Source organism: Mirounga angustirostris, unplaced genomic scaffold (assembly GCF_029215605.1).
Source record: "Mirounga angustirostris isolate CCGP_5_RB_7025 unplaced genomic scaffold, mMirAng1.0.hap1 SCAF_15, whole genome shotgun sequence".
NCBI lineage: Eukaryota > Metazoa > Chordata > Mammalia > Carnivora > Phocidae > Mirounga > Mirounga angustirostris.
Genome location: NW_026991723.1, coordinates 14,966,250 through 14,989,265, shown reverse-complemented (window position 1 = coordinate 14,989,265; position 23,016 = coordinate 14,966,250). Strand labels below are relative to the sequence as shown.

The window sequence follows — 23,016 nt, the reverse complement described above, 5'->3', positions numbered from 1 at the left end:
TAAGCCAATTAATAACAAAAGCAAAGAAACACATCGACAACAATACAATCATAGTGGGGGACTTTAACAGCCCCCTCACTGAAATGGACAGATCATCTAAGCAAAAGATCAACTTTAAATGACACACTGGACCAAATGGACTTCACAGATATTAACAGAACATTCCACCCCAAAGCAACAGAATACACATTCTTCTCTAGTGCCCATGGAACATTCTCCAGAATAGATCACATCCTAGGTTACAAATCAGGTCTCAACCGGTACCAAAAGATTGGGATCATTCCCTACATATTTTTGGACCATGGTGCTTTGAAACTAGAACTCGATCACAAGAGGAAAGTTGGAAAGAACTCAAATACATGGAGGCTAAAGAGCATCCTACTAAAGAATGAACGGGTCAACCAGGAAATTAAAGAAGAATTTAAAAAATTCATGGAAACCAATGAAAATGAAAACACAACTGTTCAAAATCTTTGGGATGCAGCAAAGGCAGTCCTAAGAGGAAAGTATATAGCAATAGGTCTTTCTCAAGAAACAAGAAAGGTCTCAAATACACAACCTAACCCTACACCTAAAGGAGCTGGAGAAAGAACAGCAAATAAAGCCTAAACCCAGCAGGAGAAGACAAATAATAAAGATCAGAGCAGAAATCAATGAAATAGAAACCAAAAGAACAGTAGAACAGATCAACAAAACTAAGATCTGGTTCTTTGAAAGAATTAATAAGATTGATAAACCCCTGGCCAGACTTACCAAAAAGGAAAGAGAAATGACCCAAATAAATAAAATCATGAATGAAAGAGGAGAGATCACAACCAACACCAAAGAAATACAAACAATTATAAGAACATATTATGAGCAACTATATGCCAGCAAATTAGATAATCTGGAAGAAATGGATGCATTCCTAGAGATGTATAAACTACCAAAACTGAACCAGGAAGAAACAGAAAACCTGAACAGACTTATAACCACTAAGGAAATTGAAGCTCTAGGGTGCCTGGGTGGCTCAGATGGTTAAGCGTCTGCCTTTGGCTCAGGTCATGATCCCAGGGTCCTGGGATGGAGTCCGCATCGGGCTCCCTGCACTGCGGGGAAGCCTGCTTCTCCCTCTCCCACTCCCCCTGCTTGTGTTCCCTCTCTTACTAGGTCTCTCTCTGTCAAATAAATAAATAAAATCTTCAAAAAAAAAAAAAGAAATTGAAGCTCTAATCAAAAATCTCCCAACAAACAAGAGCCCATGGCCATATGGCTTCCCAGGAGAATTCTACCAAACATTTAAAGAAGAATTAATACCTATTCTGAAACTGTTCCAAAAAATAGAAATGGAAGGAAAACTTCCAAACTCATTTTATGAGGCCACCATTACCTTGATTCCAAAACCAAAGACCCCATCAAAAAGGAGAATTACAGACCAATATCTCTGATGAACATGGATGCAAAAATTCTCACCAAAATACTAGCCAATAGGATCCAACAGTACATTACATTTCATTAAACGGATTATTCACCACGACTAAGTGGGATTTATCCCTGGGCTGCAAGGTTGGTTCAACATCTGCCAATCAATCAATGTGATACAATACATTAATATAAGAAAGAACAAGAACCATATGATCCTCTCAATAGATGCAGAAAAAGCATTTGACAAAGTACAGCATCCTTTCTTGATCAAAACTCTTCGGAGTATAGGGATAGAGGGTACATACCTCAAGATCATAAAAGCCATCTGTGGAAAACACACAGTGAATATCATTCTCAATGGGGAAAAACTGAGAGCTTCTCCCTAAGGTCAGGAACACGGCAGGGATGTCCACTATCACCAGTGCTATTCAACATAGATTAGAAGTCCTAGCCACAGCAATCAGACAACAAAAAGAAATCAAAGGCATCCAAATCGGCAAAGAAGAAGTCAAACTCTCACTCTTTGCAGATGATATGATACTTTATGTGGAAAACCCAAAAGACTCCACCCCAAAACTGCTAGAACTCCTACAGGAATTCAGTAAAGTGGCACAATATAAAATCAATGCACAGAAATCAGTGGCATTCCTACACACCAACAAGACAGAAGAAAGAGAAATGAAGGAGTCGATCCCATTTACAATTGCACCCAAAACTATAAGATACCTAGGAATAAATCTAACCAAAGAGGCAAAGAATCTGTACTCAGAAAACTATAAAATACTCATGAAAGAAATTGAGGAAGACACAAAGAAATGGAAAAATGTTCCATGCTCATGGATTGGAAAAACAAATATTGTGAAGATGTCAATGCTACCTAGAGCAATCTACACATTTAATGCAATCCCCATCAAAATACCATCCACTTTTTTCAAAGAAATGGAACAAATAATCCTAACATTTGTATGGGACCAGAAAAGACCCCAAATAGCCAGAGGAATGTTGAAGAAGAAAAGCAAAGCTGGTGGCATCACAATTCTGGACTTCAAGCTCTATGACAAAGCTGTCATCATCAAGACAGCATGGTACTGGCACAAAAACAGACACATAGATCAATGGAACAGAATAGAGAGCCCAGAAATGGACCCTCAACTCTATGGTCAACTAATCTTCGACAAAGCAGGAAGGAATGTCCAATGGAAAAAAGTCTCTTCAACAAATGATGTTGGGAAAATTGGACAGCCACATGCAGAAGAATGAAACTGGACCATTTCCTTACACCACACACAAAAATAGACTCCAAATGGTTGAAAGACCTCAATGTGAGACAGGAGTCCATCAAAATCCTAAAGGAGAACACAGGCAGCAACCTCTTCGACCTCAGCCGCAGTAACTTCTTAGAAACATCACCAAAGGCAAGGGAAGAAAGGGCAAAAATGAACTATTGGGACTTCATCAAGATAAAAAGCTTTTGCACAGCAAAAGAAACACTCAACAAGACCAAAAGACAACCGACAGAATGGGAGAAGATATTTGCAAATGACATATCAGATTAAAGGGCTAGTATCCAAAATCTATAAGGAACTTATCAAACTCAACACCCAAAGAATAAATAATCTAATCAAGAAATGGGCAGAAGACATGAACAGACATTTTTCCAAAGAAGACATCCAAATGGCCAACAGACACATGAAAAAGTGCTCAACATCGCTCGGCATCAGGGAAATCCAAATCAAAACCTCAATGAGATACCATCTCACACCAGTAAGAATGGCTAAAATTAATAAGTCAGGAAATGACAGATGTTGGTGGGGATGTGGAGAAAGGGGAACCTTCCTACACTGTTGGTAGGAATGCAAGCTGGTGCAGCCACTCTGGAAAACAGTATGGAGGTTCCTCAAAAAGTTGAAAATAGAGCTACCTTATGATCCAGCAATTGCACTACTGGGTATTTACCCCAAAGATACAAATGTAGGGATCCAAAGGGGTACATGCACCCCAATGTTTATAGCAGCAATGTCCACAATAGCCAAACTGTGGAAAGAGCCAAGATGTCCATCGACAGATGAATGGATAAAGAAGAGGTGGTATATATATACAATGGAATATTATGCGGCCATCAAAAGGAATGAAATACTGCCATTTGCAATGACATGGATGGAACTGGAGGGTATTATGCTGAGCGAAATAAGTCAATCAGAGAAAGACATGTATCATATGATCTCACTGATACGAGGAATTCTTAATCGCAGGAAACAAACTGAGTGTTTCTGGAGTGGTGGGGGGTGGGAGGATGGGGTGGCTGGGTGATAGACATTGGGGAGGGTATGTGCTATGGTGAGCATGTGAATTGTGTAAGTCTGTTGAATCACAGACCTGTACCTCTGAAACAAATACAGTTTCAGAAGATAGTAAGAAGGGAAAAATGAAGGGGGGGAAATCGGAAGGGGAGACAAACCATGAGAGACTATGGACTCTGAGAAAAAAACTGAGGGTTCTAGAGGGGAGGGGGTTGGGGGGATGGGTTAGCCCAGTGATGGGTATTAAGGAGGGCATGTACTGAATGGAGCACTGGGTGTTATACACAAACAATGAATCATGGAACACTACATCAAAAACTAATGATGTAATGTATGGTGATTAACATAACATAATAAAATTAAAAAAAAAAAGATCTCAATGGTACCACTAAATGGCCTTGACTTTTAAAAACCGTATAATACTTAACATGGTCCCAGAAGCCACCGTATCATCAAAACTTGAAAAAGAAAAATCACTTCAAGGGCCATCTGGTGAAATAGGCTGCATCCAGCAGGTCATTTTCCAACACGTGTGTGCCAGAGACTCGCTATCAGATTATCAGATTGGGGGAATGTCACCCTCCGATCAAGGTTCTCTAATATATAAAAGTAATCTGCTTCACTGTTTAATTATGCCTGTGGGCTTATTAGCTCGCCCTCAAAGAAGGTGTCACGTGTAAAGAGGTTGGCTTTATTGTCAACCTACTATTACTATTTTGTTATACTATACTCTTTCTAACCTAGGGAAAATCACTTTGTCCCTCTAAACCGGTAATTTAAGAAAGTTGAAGATGGCACCGATGGTCTCTGATGTGGCCCATGACCATGACCATTACAAAGACAATGCTAACAACTTGGCCCAGAACCCAGTTCATGTACTTCAAATCATTGGGATTTCTTTCAGGAGATTTCCTAGTTTTGCCTTTTATAAAACAAATGCCACCCTTTGCATCAGCTTTGTTTCTAAAGTGTTTCTGAGGGTGGTTTCATAGTTACCCTCCTGGACTGAGAGACAGCAGTGGCGGTTCCAGACTTTCTATTTTGGAGGGCCTCAGGGGTTGAAAGGAAGGTCTAGGGCTTTTTTTTTTTTTTAAGCTCTTTGATAACAAGCATATATTTTTCCTCAGAATGTAACTTTATCTCTTCAAAAGTCAGAAGCCAGTGAAAGTGACATGGGAACAAAAGTCCCCTCCCAAGGTCCCCTTTGGATCTTACCTCTAACATTTGAAGGGCTAGACTAAGTGACCTTTCCAAGACCCTTCTGGTCCTCTGATTCTATTACCATGGACACACACTTATTGGTAGCCTTTCAAGAACAAGGACATGGTAATTTTTAAGACCCCTTAAACACTTAGCCCTAAAATATAGCTGATAGGGCCCCCAGAGGGAATATTAACTTAGAGGCTCATCATTTCTATGTGTTCCCAGCCATCTGCTTTATGGAACAAGAGGTGGGGGCCAGGACACGGCGGGAAGCTCAATGTGCTGATTAGATTTAGCATTTAGCGTTTATGTTTCCCTGCTTTAGCTGTTTACTGATAATTATTTTGGTTACTTGGGAACAAATCTTATAATCCTAGGCAGGCAAAGACAGATGCAGATGGCTATGAATTACATCCAACAGGATCAGAATATGGCTCATGAATTTCAGCCTCTTACCACCATGTAATCAGCCCTGAATTTGGTGAGGTTACAGCACAACCCTTAGAGAGCGTGAGAAAGGAAAAAAAAAAAAAAAAGCTGGAACTTAAAAGGAGCCAGGCTTTCTTCATTACAAAGGCCCTTTCTATGAGCGGGGAAGCACATACACCATAACCAAAATGATAGCGATGACCAGTCCAGGATTAGAAAGCTGTCTCAAGATCTTTGCCATCCAGCTTGGGAAATCCTGCTCCAGGGTTTCTCCAATGACTTCGAACATCCTATTTTTACCACTGAAAAAAAAAGGGGGGGGGGGAGAGAAATTTATTTACAACCTATGCAAAAACCATGAATATAGCAAGAAAACTAGAAATCTTTCTCGAACACCACCTAAGTGCTCTTTCAGGTTGGAAACCTAAGGTTTAGCCACAACTCCTGGCGCTTTGACCTCTTATTGTCAACGTGGGGGTGAGGCATGAGAAATGGTATCCCAACATGAACACACAGTTGAGCAGTTAGGAATTTAACCACAGCCTTAGGAAAAGACTTTTTAAAGCTGTATTTCTAAGATTTTGATTGAAATATATTTTATAAATAGCTCGTAAGTCTACCCCTCAGCCAGCTGTCCTTGTTGGACAGCTGTTCACTCCCTTTGGGCTGAATAAATAGTGCTCTCAATTGTTTAACTGGCCTTGGAAATGAGCATAAGGAGTAGCTTAACGGAATAAGGTCCACAAATAATCCAGTATCTCTCCCATGCAACAGCTGCTATCTCATTTTCTACAGACTTCTTTCATCAGAGTTATTAATAAGTAACCACACCGAATGAGGAGTCCTTTCTGCATTTCTTGTTGACAGGCCCTAAATGACTGCTGGCTCAGTCCCACTGCTAGGAAAAGAAAATGCGTAAAGAAGGAAAATAAGCCTAAAAAGCAAAAGTCCTTAATGGGTTCGTTCTCAGCCCGTTAAGGTAAGAATCAGCTTTTATAAGCTAGAAAAATGAGAGCAGGAAGTCTGTCTTATCTTCATACATAATATTCAGAATTATAAAGTAATACCCATCATGTCAAGCTATTTTTTTCTGTATATGCATATTGATTCTACTATGAAAAGCGGTAATTCTCAGAAAAGAAGATTAGGTTACTTATCACCAAGTGGTATGTATCATCAGAATAAAGGTTGGTATAACACTTACTATAATAGTCTGGTTTCACTTTTGTTTTTTGATCTTCATACATTCTCACCTACTAAATAAACATGAGCCTCAAGTTCCAGATGAGATTTTTTTTTTTTTTTTTTTGCTCCTGATCTTACTAATAATATCTTTCAAAAGACTGAGAGTAACCCCAAGTACCTAGTTAAGAGTTAGTTGCTGGACTGCCGAGGTATAAGTTTTGCTTCACAAATTACAAATCTGCACCCAGCAAAACCTGTGCTGTATTAAGGGGGAATGTAGCTTGCAGACCATTCAAGATTATATCAATTTATTCCCCTAAGATTTCTTTGCCTTCATCCATTCTAACTGGGCATGCTTTTCTCCTAGACATGGGGGATACAGCTAGAGTGAGAAGGTAGGCAAGGATGAGAGAAGGTAAGACCATCCACTCTCCCTTCTCCAGGTTGGGCTGAGGCTGATGCCTGTGGTTAGAATGAGGGGACTGGAATTTTACAAAATGCTCTCTACCCACAAAGGTCTTCTCTGCATCCAGTCTGTCCCAAATTCAAAGCCATTAGCATCTCTGGTGATTCTCCCCTTTCCTGGTCTGGTGTCTTACCAGGAGTCCAGCTCTCTTACTTCTATACAAACTAAAGAAGCATCTGACAAATAGTGATATATATGCAGTAATTCTGCCTAAGTTTGCCAATTAGGAAACACTTGGTCAAAATCAGTATGTCTCAGATAGAGACTAATTTTTTTTCATTAAATTCTTAGTAACTGTGTGTGATATAAAGAGAGGCAAAGGACTTAGGTTCAAAAGGCTAAAATTGCATGGTCATGGTACATGTCTAGCTCAATGATATTTTTCATAGGAATGCACTTGTATAACCACCATCCAGCTCCATGTGCACACGGTGGGGATTCCCTTCCTTTGATACATTTTTCCCGGAAAGATCAACTTGCAACTAGAAAGTTAAAAGTGCATCTAAAACTCAACCTGGATATTCACTTGTGTGGGTAATTTGCAATCAACTAAAAGTCTTTGAATGGCTTATCTGGTGAACTTCGTGCCCTGAGATTCATTAGAGATTTACTAAGACCAAGCTCTTCTTCAAGACTGCAATTTCCTATTTAGTCTCCAGATGTCACTGTCTGCATTATTTATTTTAGACCACATTTTGGGGGGGGGGCGGTGAGAGATCAGGATTTGTCAACATCAGCTTCCTGAATACGACAAAACTCCAGTAGTTTCTGCCCTATCGGCTGGCTTAACATTTTCTTTCTTTCTTTTTTTCCCAGTAAAGCAATAATAACTCAGACTATTATTAGAGTACAAATGCATCTTTTATACTTGTCTGTGAGCAATGAAACTTGACTTTAATAACTTGCATCTGACAGCATGACGAGGAAATTATACGTGGCCATTATCGGCTCATGCTTGTATTCACGTGGCTTTTCATGTTCACATTTCTTTCACTTGGAAAGGAGAAATAAGTCAAATGCATGCTGACCAATGACTCAACAGGCAGGGATTCTTGGGGGGGCACTTGTGGTAGATTCTTTTTTCTTTTTCTTTTTCTTTCTCTCCTTCTTCTTCTTTTTTTTTTTTTTTTTTTTTTTTTAGAGAGAGGAGGGCAGAGGGAGAGGGAGAGAAAGAATCTAAAGCAGGCTCCACACCCAGAGCGGAGCCTGAAGCACGCAGGGCTCTATTTCATGACCCTGAGGTCACGACCTGAGCCAAATTCAAGAGTCAGACACTTAACCAACTGAGCCACCCAGGTGCCCCATGGTAGATTCATTTCTAAGGCCCTATTTAGGGAATGAAATCTCAATTCCCCAGATCCCGGGGACTTTGCTTTCTTGCTAAGTGTCACAGACAGAACTTGGTCATAGACAACTGGAGAAAAGTACATTTCAGCTTGGATCAGAGAGACTTCTTAACTCTTTATTACTGACTGGAGCGAAATTATCCTTGTTATTTTGGGAGACTACACATGCTGAACATCATCCTCAGTTGTTTTACTAGCATGTAGCATTGTGGATTATAAAATGTGTGACCCACTTTATATTCATAATTATCTAATAATGATCCCATTTCTACATAGGTTGTGGAATAATCTACTTTTAATTAATTATTTTCTATTGGGCAAAACATGGCAATAGCTTCTGATTTTTGGACGTGGGGCCTAGCATCAGGAAAACTTTCACATCCCCATTAGCATAATCAAACCTTGCTCTTTGCTACCTCTTATGGCTCAAATTTATGGTCCATATTTTACCCAGGTAGAGCCCAGGTGCACTCAAATCATTTTCCCTTTTATGATTCCCAAATAAGAAAATCGATGGAACTTCCCTAAGAATCTCCATGTTACCTAATGAGACTGAATGCCCAAAGAACCACATTTCTACAGACCAAAATGCCATTGTTTGGGAGGGGGACCCACAAAACTCATAGGAGTGACTATTCCTATCTCCACGCCTGGAAGAAAATGACACCCAGGTGGAATTTCAAAGGCCAGAACCTGAACGGGCCACAATCAAAAGATGGCGGGAGCGATACAATCATGTATAGGACGGGCATGGTGGACAGGAAGAGGATGAGCAGTAGCATGCCCAGGTAGAAGTTATTTGATCTGGAAGCTTTGAACACCCTGGCCTCAGGAACGTTGCAACACATCACGGCCCAGCACTGGAAGTACATGGAGGTGTGGAGTCGAAGGATATTGATTCCTGGGAGGCTGGGGGCGAAGAAGGAGCCCATCCTGGAAGGAAAAACAGGGCTCTGCTCAATTCCAGTCTTCTCTTCATAACAAAGTCATACAGCACCTGTTGATTTCACATCATGCTTATTTGCTAAAGGCAGAAAATGTAGGGCCACTTTCAGTCCACAAACGCTTTTTTATAAATAAACCTGACTGGCCAATTTCCATCTTCTGTGCACATTTTATCACCTCCCCCATTATCCAGGAATTGCCTACGTGATTCGCTCATAGCAATTACGCTGTTCACTAACTATATCTGCTCTCATTAATAAATTTAAACTACACCAGAGAAAACAATGTATCACATGTATTAACTTCTCTCTTCTACTTCTCAGATAAACTTGATTCCCCTAATACTCAAATCATTCATTAATAAATCCGGATATTTAACTTCTCTTTAATAAGTGCCCCTGAAAGCACTCATTCTATTCAAATAAACTGCACATCTGGATTAATTACTTTTCTCGTGGCTAATTAATTTTTGCTTAATGGAAGAGAAAAAATTAAAATAAGCTTATCTTTTTCTGATGCTATTCTTTATTAGCTATGTAGCTATTATGGTGTTTTAGAGCTGATGTATTTATGCCCAATAATAGTGTTTTCTTAATAGTCTATAGGAAGCTTTATGTGTTTGAGATGAAAATTCAACACATACATTTAATTTAATTTAATTTAATCTGTTTACTTGCTTACTTCAGCTTGTCCTGGAAATTCACTGCTTTGTACATCTGATTTTTAAAAACTATCTTTAAATGCCACTTTTAAACAGGAAGCACTTAGGTGAGGTCACTTTTACTTGCTGGCTTAGTTGATAATTTCAACAAAATAAATTTCAATTTTCTTTGATGAGAAAATCCATTAGCATCATAAAACCATATTAATAGCAATGTATTGGTCCAAAACCAAAAAGAGGATACATGTGCACTTATTTTAGAAGTCTAAGCACAGTCCTATCTTTTAAACTGTCCCAGCTGTAATAAAGCCCTCAGCACTTCTGGTTAGGGTCAGCATTTTATAGTACCTAGGTATGTAGAGTAGCTATTTTAACTAATCCAACGCAAATTTGGTATAATACGGGGTGGTGGGGGTGGGCAAGGGGTGAGTTAGATGAAGAAATTAGCTTCTGCTATTTCCGTAATGGAAATTATGCAAACCAGCATTAAAGGATTTCATTTAAAAGTGGAATCTTGCCAAAATTTAGATCATCTTGTTGGTAGGATTTCACGCAACGGATCTGAATGATATTTTAACATACTGAATGGACCAGAGACTCTGAAGGAAGCTAAATGATTTTTTTTTTAATGGCATGAACTTCAGGTGATGATCTAGCCACATAGGTTCATCAACTGTAACACACGTCCCACTGTGATTTGGGAAGCCGATTGTAGGGGAGGCTATGCATGTTGGGGCATGGGGATATTTGGGAATGCTCTGTACTCTCCACTCAGTTTTTCTGTGAACACAACACTGCTCTAAAATAGAAATTTTATGAACTAAAAAAAAAGTAAGATGATAGACTTTGGAACACCACATGGTATCTTTGTTACAGGATAGCAAGAGAGATCCCAGAGCCTCAAGAACGTGAGCAAGTGAGTGAGTGACAGGCCCAGGTTAGGGGCCAGAATTACATAGCGCTATAGTACATTCTTAAATGCCAATATTAGTAATGTGAGATGTTTGTGAATCGTTATATTTGCTCCCTTCTAAAGGTCAGGCTTGGCCATGTGATTTGTTTTGGCCAATGAAATGGTCATTAAAATGAGGTGTCTCACTACTGGATGGAGACGTTAAAAGCCCTGTGTGGATTCTATTCTCATCTCTCTGCTACCTTGACCGGTGATGTTCCAGATGGACCCTATTTTGCCAGTCTAGGAATCCACGGTGAGAGTAACATGCAAGAGCAGAGCTCTCTACCAACCCACACTGGGCATGTAGAGAAAACAAGAAGTAAACGTTTCCCTTTGGAAGCCACTAAGACTTGGGGGTTCTGGTGAACTGCTGCACAAGCTAGTTTCTCCTCAGACACAATTCTGTACATCATGTGAGACCTAGTCTTGCCTAAAGCCACATATATTTGTACCTCTATGTATCCCTACATCATTCATCTGTATACATGTATGTGTATACACGTATGTATTGTCTCTATAAATAAATTTCAGATTTTCAAAATAAATATTGAACAAATGGCTCAAGAAACCATTACCTAGAAAAACAGATCCTGGCACACTGATATCTGCACCTTAATGCTCATCCTGTCTTTGCTCGTGACTCACTAATCAGCTCGGCTCACTAAGTCCCTTCCCCAAACTTGAGCCCATCATCTGTCAGTTAAAGATCATTGTAATACCTTTGCCTTATAAAGTGCTTTTCTTCCAAGAAGATCAAAGCAAACGAAAGCTTCTTTTATTGAGCTCTCCTTATTACTCCAGTGACATGGTACATGTCGGGTAAATTATTCACATTTGATCAACCAAGAAAATGAGGTAGCAGACGGTGACAACACTAATGAAAGGGTATACAAAGAGGCAGTGTTGGAGCAATGTCCAAACCCATCTTCTCTCTCACCGTGTTCTCTGCTGCCTCTATACCCTGCTACGAGAGAGATGGGATGGGCCTTGATCATTTTAAAATACAATTGAAAAACCTATGCCGTCCATTTTTCAATTAAGTGTGTCATATAAAGGTTTACTGGTCATTTCACCCACTTCATGACAAAATGGATTTTACCTATAAAGTTTCACTTTAACAGCATCAGTGTAAATAACCTCCATTAATTAGAAACCCCTAAAGCAATAACTGAATGTCTCTAGCCACAAACCAATGGAATTGAGTGCAAACTTCCCATACTCTTGTGTTTCTGTATGGCCCAACTCAAGCATCGATTCCTCGTGCCTCGTAAAATAGTAGCTTACCAGGTATGAGTACCCTGTGGCAGGGGAGCCTGCTGCACTTAGAATACACACTCCCCACACCTCGCCCACCACACCGCATCCCCATTCTTCACTAGCTTCCTGGGAGTTTGGAAAAGACCATCTGTACCAAGGTGGACCCGAAGGTCAAAATAATAGTTCTTTTGCCTCTGAAACTCCCTGGTAAGTGTATGATTATCTCTGTACACTCAAAAAAACACCTTCACTTTCTAATATCTTCTTCAGACTAACAAGAAGCAAGACTTGACCAATATCTACAGGATGAACACCTAGAAAGACAGTGCAGTGATAGTGGAGAGATTTCGATAATGGGTCTGCCCATGAGAGAACAGGGGAAGAAATGGAAATATTTAAGAATCTCAACATGAACAATAGTGGACCAAAGAGCTGCAAAATTCTAAGTGAAACCCATCAGGACAGCCATTACAACAGCTTTTCTGATCATGAAAATGAATTTCTAGGCCAGTCTGTTGTCTTAGCTAGGAAAGAACAAGACACAGACCCACAGCAGATGTCTGCATAAACGTCAGCCACCAGGCCTGAGGGATGTGTGGCTCGCTGTAAGGGCCAGGGAGTTTTAAAGCTGATACAAGGTGATGGTTTCTCATTGTTCCACATGCCATGTTAGCCATTTTCTGCTGTGACCACAGAATCCCCTCTAGAAAAGGAAAGATCCAGAACTCATAGAAGCTGCTCCCTTTACTCTCTCTGCTGATGGTCCTAGGTCAGGCCACCCTGACTTTCCTCCCTGCTTGGAGAATGAAAGATGTATTTCACTCTTTAATGACTCTCTGGACACATGAGCCATAGCTTGCAAAATTTAGGAAGTGAGAGGGCAGGAATTAAATTCTTAAACATACCTGATAATGGAGAAGATCATCTTTTTAGAGCCTTTCCTTCATATGTATTGACCTGGGGAGGCACAGGAATTTGACAGGCCCCATTGCAGGACGATGGGGCCCTTGGCTATGGTCTTTATATTACTGAAGCAAGATAATTTTAACATTTGCAGAGAGGTCCAGTCTTGCAATGGTTTAATAATTCAATCCAGCTATGATTGAGGGATTTAAGTAATATATGAAGCTTGTGCAAAACTTGTAGTTACTGGTCCTTGTACATAGGACAATGGTATGGTCAGTGGCCCAGTGCAACATTAAGCATGTGTCGGTAGGATAAAGAGGCTCAATTGTAACTGCTTGTGGGTTGGGTGTTCTTAGTTAAGACTGACGGATTTCCAAGACCACATGGTTCCCAGATGAATCACATGCTGTGATTCAATTTTTAAACTCCAAAACAGTTCTACTGTATCCGCTCGTCTTAACCTGTCAAGGTTGACAGTGAGAATGCTTTCATTTAATAAAAGATATGACAGTCCTTTGTACATCAAAAGACATAATTCTGATGTGCAAATGGCCTGTGAAACAAGTTACAAAATAAAGATCGTATTTTTAGCTTGACCTTCCTAAAACATGTGTTTCATCTCTATGAACTACTGGATTTGGTAAAATATTATTTTTAAAAGTAGCAATGAGTTGTCTTCTAAATATACTCAATAATGACAAAATAAAATCAGTTTCTCAGAGGGGCCTTACATTAATTTATTTCATACTTAACATGCGGTTATGGGATCATTAATGTTTCACTGTTAGACCCTGGCATCAGAGGATATAAAAGTAGAAAAAGCCTTCAAATAATCTACAAAGTAGAAACAGACTCCCAGTATTTGATAAAGGAAATCTCTGCAAAACAGGCAGATGCCTTTGAGGACCAAAATTTAAGATATGAAAAAAATACATATGTAATATATATATATACTGTATTATACAGTGTATATAATATGTAAAATATATATTCTATATATTCCAAGACATACATATATACACAATATATATACAATAATATATATAGTATACTATATATTATATAGCATACATATTTTTATATATATATATATATTAGCTTTTCCTAGCAATCCACTTTGCAAAGGCAATTGTTGAGTTAGCCCCAGGCTGTGCACTTCTCAGACACACAGGCTACAGTGCTTTATGCAATAACGATCTTTGAGGCTTTTCTACAAGTGATACACTGTCCAACAGCTGACCTACCAGATCATGCCTTGGTTGAAGATCAGAGCGAGGACATTGCCGCTGATGTCAAATTCAGTGTATGAGGGCTATGGAAGACACAGATATTCACTGGATTAGCAGATCAACTGGTGAAAACTGAAAGCCAAGTGTTCCATCTTTCTGCATAGGTATGGCTAGGCTCTCAACTCCTTCCTTGCAGCAACAATTGCAGAGTAATCGATATAATAAATAATTAGCGATAAATAAAACAATAAAGCACGCTTTCTAACACAGCAAGGCTCATTTTCTAAAGCAGTCATTCAATGTTGTGAAAATGTGGACCAGCAGGCTCTCTTTACATGGCTGGGAAAAGAGAAAATTGGAGCAATGTTTTAGAAAACTGTTTGACCGTATAGATTAAAAGCTTAAAAAAAAAAAAAAAAAAACTCATTCTCTTTAACCCTGTAAGTCTACCTCTAGGAATTTGTTTTAACAAATTGATCTTAAATGTTGACAAATTTTAACAGAGATGAAACCACCAAAATGTCCAATATTGGTTAAGTAAACATAGTATATCTATACCATAATATATATTGCACCTAATTACAATCACTGTTTGGAGAATATTTACATATACAGAGAAAACTATGACTTGATGTTAAACAACAAAAATATAAAATTAGACAATCACTATTTTTATCAATGGAATATGAAATGACGCATAAGGAAAAGACTTGAAAATGACCAACAAAATTACTAGGTGTTATAAGTAGGCGATGGAATATGACTTTTGTTTTCTTCCTTACATTTGCATATTTTAAAATATTTGTCAAAAAAATGAGAATTTCTTTTACAATGAAATAAATATAGAGAAATACAGGACAAGTTTGAGAAGTTATTCAACTCAATATCCAGTGTTTATCTCCTAGGTAATACCATCCTGCTTAGAACAGCAACACGAGCCTGTCTTTTTTGGGCAGAGGGGCACTGGTGGGCATCTGTCCCAGGGTGGCCTGTCCAAAGGCTTCCTTGTGACACATCAGGCAGCTTGGAAGGAAAGTTTCTATCAGTGGGAGTAATGCTACTTAGCAACCACAATGGAACTGGCTCCTGTTTAAATTGAGATAGAGAACAATCAGTCAGGAAACTAACTGGTAGGTCACAAGAGAAAAGGAGAAAAGCAAAATATGTGGACGAAGAGCATCAAGACCACGAAAGAGAGACCAAAAGAGGGGCAGGTCCCTAATCCTGTCCCAGATCCTGGCATCTGCAGGTGTTGCTTCACGCCATATGGGTCCTGGTAATTACTCCCTCCTCAACACACCTACACAAACACAAGGAGGATGATCTGAGAGTGTCACTGTTCTCAAACGCAAGACCCCTCCCCCCCAAGAAAAAATATGTGCAAGAAGATGGAACAGTTCTCTGGTTTGGAACCCCGATAAAACCTTCACAGCTTTTGGACTCTTTGCCTCAAGAGTTCTTGAAGTCAGGCCTCAATGTCATCATTTTCCCAAAAGGTAGCAGTACTTTGGGGAAGGATAAGGGTCATGTGCCTTGTAACAGATTCAGGGCATGAGCAGCAAGAACGGCTCGATAACAAGATAAAATGATGAGATGATACATAGTGAAAGAATACATAGCCCTGTTATATTAAGCGGGACAAAGATGACCTAGATGATACACGTTGTGTTTTGCTGGCTTTCCAATGATCTAGAAGCCTAACATTCACAGGATGAGAAGAGGTATGGTTGGCAGTTTTTGTTCTAAAATCACCAACGAAAGCAATGTGTGCCTCATGGAGAAAAATAAACTGCTTCTAATCTCTAGAAACATTAATTCGGAGTCTTTCTCCCGCCACAGGAGGGCTTTGCTCCGGACCACCTCTTCTCTTCCCCTGAAGCCTTGTGAGCTCACAGAACACATATGACGAATGCTCAGCTGGGTGGCCTGTACCAACTGTGGTCTTAGAACAGCTTTTCTCGGTGTCAGATCAAGAGTCAAACCTTCATCTTTGGGCTCTTTAGAACGGTGCCGTGATTTAACCCACCAATCTATGTAAAATTAAAAAAAAATTCAACCTTTTAGAAGTATATTTTCTTTCCTCTCACAAACATACAAGCTTCTTAAAAGCCATTTGAGATATTTTTATAACTAGGTGACTAGAAAAACACCAAAGACACACTGGGAACCCTTGTTCTCATAGTGTGTTTGCAGCAGGGGCAGCCGAAGGAAAATAATTTTTTAAAAAGATCTTATTTATTTATTTGAGAAAGAGCACACATGAGCACAAGTGGGGGAAGGCAGAGGGAGAGAGGGAGAGGGAGAAGCAGGCTCCCCACTGAGCAGGGAGCCCGATGCAGGACTCTATCCCAGGACCCCGGGATCATGACTTGAGCTGAAGGCAGACGCTCAACTGACTGAGCCACCCAGGCATCCCAGGAATATAATTTTTGATGCACAAATGGACCCAATGCAGAAAATGGGTATAGGGCATCCCTAGTGTACCAAATGGGTTTTTGGTCCAGACACTTGTCAGGGATTCACACCTGAGTATTGGACTTTGCCTTGCCACGTTCTGGTTGGGTGAGCTGGGCTAGTTGCTTATCTTGTCACAGATAAACTGAGGAAATGAACTAGGTCAGTGGTTGTCATGCTATGGCCCATGAGCCAAATCTGGACTGCCACCTGTTTGTATAAATAAAGATTTATTAGAATACAGCTGCATTCATTTGTGTATGTATTCTCTGTGGCTGTTCGGCACTAAAACAGGAAAGTTTAATGGTTGGCACAGAGACCATATGGCCTGCTTGAATGCAAACCCCTTGTTCTCTACACTCTGCTCACAGTACTTCTGACACAGATGTGTGGGTTTTACCCCCATATCAAACAATGCCCCAGTCCTCTGTGGACCTAAGCTGGATGCCCTACCATTTCACTCTGATACTGACTGTCCAGAGTTAGAGCGACCCCGCAGGTTAAGAACTCAGTCGCACAAGACTGCCCCACTTCAGACAACAATCACAAGTTTGGGGTGCCACCTATGCTGAGTGGCTGGCTATACATCAGAGAATCCTACGACTCCCTCTTCAGGTTTGATAATTTGCTAGAATAGCTCACAGAACTCTAGAAAACACTTGATTTACTAGGCTACTGGTTTATTTAAGAAATGCAAGATACGAATAGACAGATGGAAGAGATGCATAGGGCAAGGTATGAGGAAAAGGGTCCTTTTCCATGTCCTTTCCCAGCACACCACCCTCCAGCACCTCAACATGTTCAGCGACCTGGTTCAGTGAACCCCATAGGTCAGGGAGTCTTATGGAGACTTCATCAGTAAGCATAATCAATAACTAACTCAGTCTCCAGCCCCTCTCCCCTCCCTGGAAGATGGGGGAATGGGGCTGAAAGTTTCAAGTTTCTAATCATGTCTTGCTCTTTCTGGTGACCATTCCGCCATCCTGAAGCTATTCAGAAGCCACCAAGCATTGCCTCATTAGAATAAGCAATGTTCCTATCACCCAGGAAAACCCAAGGAATGTAGGCCTTCTGTATCAGGAACCAGGGTCAAAGAGCAAATATTAGAACAAAAGATGATCCTAGCACCTGTATTGCTTAGCCAGTTATAAAAAGATTTAGGAACTCCGGCCAGGAGCTGGAAATGGAGACCAAAATATATATTTCTTATTATATCATAATATCACACCTGCAGAAGTGAAACTGCTTACTATCTAGCCTTTTACAGAGAAAGTCTGCCAACTTCTGAACTAGATCATTTCTAAGATCCTTTTCTAATCTAAAATCTGTAATTGGTTGAAAAATTAGACCCAGTTATTAAAGAATTGCTTCTCTGTAAACACTTTAGAAATGCAATTGAATACGGTATGAGTTGAACTCAGAAAATCTCCCTCTAAAAATAAAACAGAAGTAGGAAAGCAAACACACACACACACACACACACACACACACACACACTATAAAATTCAATGCTCATTCTTTTGGAGATGGATTTAGTAAAAACATATGAGATTATATTGTATTTTAAAGTTTTAAAAGCAATACTTTAATAATACAAGTATAAATCATTTTGCAATACGTTTGCTTAATTGCCTCTAAAACATAAAAAAAGCTTAAAGGTAAATGAGGCTTGGGAAAAAATACGTTTTCTTGAAAACTGAGAAATGAAATGATTCAAATGGGATGCATATAACACTAAGAGTCACTCATCCCTAATAAGCTTTTTAGGCACCAGCAAAAGAAGATCCCATTTGGATATAGGCTGAGGTCTATAATAACTTACTAATAGGCAAGGGATTGAAAATTATCTCGTTTTATTTCTAGGCCTTTGTTTGTGGTGGGTGAGAGTCAGTCATCTACCCATAGGGAAGACAGAAGGTTGTTGTTGGACTGAAATGCCCAGGAAAACCCATCGGCTCTCTGCAAGTTTTGTTATTTGGGAAAGATCATTAACCTTTGGATATCGTGAAATATCTCAGAGAGAATTCTGTCATTGCAACATCCTGTCTGACATACAAATCTCACTCCCCACACCTGAAATCACCCTGGGTGAATGGTTCTCAAGCATGGTCCCCATACCAGAAGCCGCATCATCACCTGGGAACTTAGAACGGGACCTGCCCCAGCTCCGATGGAATCAGAAACACTGTTTTCACATGCCTTCAGGGGATTCTGGTCTATCCTCAAATTTGAGAAGCACTGATCTAGGACAAATCCTAGCTTCATCCACTAGGATGACTCAGCGACTCGGGTCTTTGCACTTCACCCCTTGTTGCCTGCAGACAGACTCCAACCAATATTCAAGTGGAACTTCAAGTCCAGACTGTGCTGTCCCTTTCCCCAAGTTGTCAATCCTTCAGGGACTACTCAAGACTTCTTACTGACCCTTTAGCATGGCATCTTCCCGCACTGCTAAGTAATATCTCATTCCCAGCTGGAGAACATCTGTTTATTTCTAATTCTGTATCACAGCCCCTCCTGTAACTCCATTCTATTGCAAGTGACCTATCTAATCTTGGGGTGCTTTGAGTTACAAACACCATAGATTGGTTCATGAATTAGTCATGATTTGACAGAGTCCTTGAAATTTCTAGGGTTAAGCATCACAGTGAAAATTCAACATGACAGAAGTCTGGTTGATGGCTTTGAAGTCAATTAGACATGAGTTTGAGTCCTAGCTCCATCACTGACCACCTATATGTCTTTGAGCAAATTATTAAACATTCTCTAAGCCTCAGTTTACTGTAAAGTAGGAAAAAATAGTATTTACCTTATAGTGTTGCTGCTATGAATACATGGAAAAATATATGTATTTTGTAGAAGTTCTGACCTATAATAAACACTACATAAAAATATAATATAATATAATATAATATAATATAATATAATATAATATAATATAATATAATATAAAATCTACTTTTATGGTCTGTCAGTCATATGCCTCTTATTTATGGATAATCTTGAGCCCCTTCATCAGAGCACAGGGAAATCTCTTATATTTTCCACTTATATAAATTTTAAAAAGACCATCTTAAAAATGTAACTTTAAACAGGATGCTGAGGTTTTAATTTGGTTGAACATATTCTAATCCCATGCTATGTATTCGATTCTATTTCTTCTTAGGTATCAGTTACCTATTTTGTTGATAAATGACAAAGATATTGTCAACACAAATTAAGCTGAAAGGAAAGGCATTCTGTGTTGAGCTACAGCGGGAAACCCCGATTTTACAAGAGGTTTTAGGACAGTTATGTTAAATCTGGATGGTTAAAATCGCTCCTGGGAGAAACCATTCCACTCCCGATGAGTCAGTGAACACTTCAGAAACATTGAGAACTGTCTGCTATGCTTGGAGAAGCCTTAGGAAAGATTAACTTACATTACATGGTCTAACAGCCTGCTCCTCGCCAGTAATTTCCTCACCTCAGTCCATCTTTATAGGTTTGTTGTGATAACACTTTAGCCATAAATTTATAGCTGAAAAATCTACAGGCTCACTTTTAACGGAATGGACTCTGATACAACCAGTATATAATTCAGCATATTTAACACAATGGCTGTGTCCAGAAGGACACTTCATTGCCCTTGTTTATTCCCTGGCTACACAAACTGAGGTAACTCACTTCAATGCACGAACCCTCAATTTTTCAGATGTGAAATAAAGGATGCATGATTGATTATGTCAAAATTCCACCCAACATTAATATTCTGTGGATTGCTAAATCTGATGCTAGAGTCTGCAGAGTTCAGTTTTTACAGAAGCTGTTGTAAGAAAAGTGAATGGATTTTTTTAAAAAGGCATGTTCTCTAGGAATGAGAAATTCAACTTAGGGAAATTTCTCATAAGGAAATAATCTGTGCATGCCACTATAACTTATCTGTGAAGATATTTGACTACATGGATATAAATAAATGTAACCGCAGTATTTATTATAATAATTAAAAATTAGGTAAAGTTTTACTGACAGCCAATAAAAATTAAATTATAGTTCATTCATGTATAGAATATCACACTGTCATTTAAAACTGTCATAAAAGAACAGTTAACCGGGCGCCTGGGTGGCTCAGTTGGTTAAGCATCTGCTTTTGGCTCAGGTCATGGTCCCAGGGTCCTGGGATCAAGCCCCGCGTCGGGCTCCTTACTCAGTGGGGAGTCTGCTTATCCCTCTCCCTCTGTCCCTCCCCCTGTTCTTGCTCTTTCTCTCTCTCTCTCAAATAAACAAATAAAATCTTTAAAAAATAAAATAAATTATTAAAATAAAAGAATAGTTAACCTAGGGAAATGGTCACAGGTGAAAAAAGCAGGTAACCAGTCATTAAATATATACTTTTTAATAAAAAATTTTTTAAAAAGGTATATTTATAAAAATCTATAATATTATATAAAAATCTATTGTACTTGTTTATTTACATATAAATAAACACTAATACGATCCAATTCAAATAATCCAAATAAATAATGCCATTATGGTGAGATTACCTGCGATTTTTATTTTCATATTGAACTTACACTGGATTTTCTGGATTTTTTATAATGAGCTAGTATTATTTTGGGAACTCAGAAAAAAATTTTTTTTGGTGGTGGAAATGGACACATTTTTCTTTTTGATTTCTTTTTTTTTTTAAGATTTTATTTATTTATTTGACAGAGAGAGAGAGAGAGATCACAAGTAGGCAGACAGTCAGGCAGAGGGAGAGGGAGAAGCAGACTCCCTGCTGAGCATGGAGCCGGATGAGGGGCTTGATCCCAGGATGCTGGGATCATGACCTGAGCCCAAGGCAGCCCCTTAACCGACTGAGCCATCCAGGTACCCCTTCTTTTTTATTTCTTTTTTTTTTCATTAATTTATTTTTTTTTTAAGATTTTATTTATTTATCTGACAGAAAGAGACAGCGAGAGAGGAACATAAGCAGAGGGAGTGGGAGAGGGAGAAGCAGTTTTCCCGCCAAGCAGGAGCCCGATGCGGGGCTTGATCCCAGGACCCTGGGATCATGACCTGAGCTGAAGGCAGACGCTTAACGACTGAGCCACCCAGGCACCCCTTCTTTTTGATTTCTGAAAGGCATCTCAAAAGTATCTTCTCTGCCCATCTCAGGTTCTCCTTTACTTCATGACAGGTATTTCCAGGATTCATATTTTCTTTTTTTTTTTTATTTATTCATTTGAGACACAGAGATACAGAGAGAGAGAGAGAGAGAGAGAGAGAGAGAAAGCATGAGCAGGGAGAGAGGCAGAGGGAGAGGAAGAAGCAGGCTCCTCGCTGAGCCAGGAGCCCTATGTGGGGCTCGATCCCAGGACCCTGGGATCATGACCTGAGCTGAAGGCAGACGCTTAACCATCTGAGCCACCCAGGCGCCCCCAGGATTCATATTTTCAATTAGGATGTCCAGGAGAATATCAGAGAAACATTCTCATCAGCCTTTTCTCCTCTGGGACAGCCCCAGCTGAGATTTCTGCATGGAGGCCTGCCCACACTTTGCCCATACCTGCTGGGCCCTGTCTTATGTTGGTCCCTCCACCAAGAATCCTTGCTTCCACTGGATCTTTGAAATTTTGATCCTTTCCCAAGACTGGCTCAAGTGCTTCTTCCTCCAACATGTCTTTGGGTTTTGGCATTTCTGATCTCTCTCTCTCTTTATTTGTGTCTTTCTTCTTCCCTCTCCCTCCCTCCCTTTTTTCTTCCCTCCCTCCACCCCCAAAGTCATGTAGCCATGGTTTCTCCTATGGCATTTACATTTTGTGCTCTGTATTGATAAGGAGAGAGCTTGCAGGATTAAAGGGCAGTAAGGAGTGTGAGGAACTAGTGGATGAATATTCCATCTGTACAGGGCAGTGGTTTCTCACTCCAGCCAATTTCTCCCGAATGGGAATACGGATTGAATGTTGCCAGCCTTTCCAATATGCCAAGAAAAGCAAGAAATCCCTATTTTGTAAAATGTAAAAATTCTAGTTTTAAAATATGAGCTCATTAAAAAAAAATAAATAAAAACAAACAAACAAAAGAAAACACTCTGCAAAGAAAGAAAAATATATCAGCAAGCTGAATCTAGGCAGCAAGCCCAAGTTTGCAATCTCTCCTTAGGTGGACATTTTTACATCTCTGTATCCCCTTATCACCCAGCACAGAGCTTTGCTCTTACTGATTTGCACTTAGTAGACACTCAGCTGTGTCAGCTATTTACTGGATGGGCCAATGATAATAGGATCTGCATCAAAGATCCACCATCCACCC

At 39.6% G+C, this 23,016-nt stretch overlaps 1 protein-coding gene across 1 annotated transcript in view; it reads right to left on the bottom strand.

Moving 5' to 3' along the window:
• TMC1 (transmembrane channel like 1) overlaps nt 1-23,016 on the bottom strand; it is a 126,644-nt gene that overhangs the window by 5,544 nt on the left and 98,084 nt on the right. Inside the window, exons 15-17 of the mRNA XM_064579868.1 lie at nt 14,302-14,369; nt 9,027-9,266; nt 5,513-5,638 (exon numbers count right to left, since the gene is read on the bottom strand). Coding sequence (XP_064435938.1) covers nt 5,513-5,638; nt 9,027-9,266; nt 14,302-14,369 — 434 coding nt within the window. The remainder of the gene's footprint in view (nt 1-5,512; nt 5,639-9,026; nt 9,267-14,301; nt 14,370-23,016) is intronic.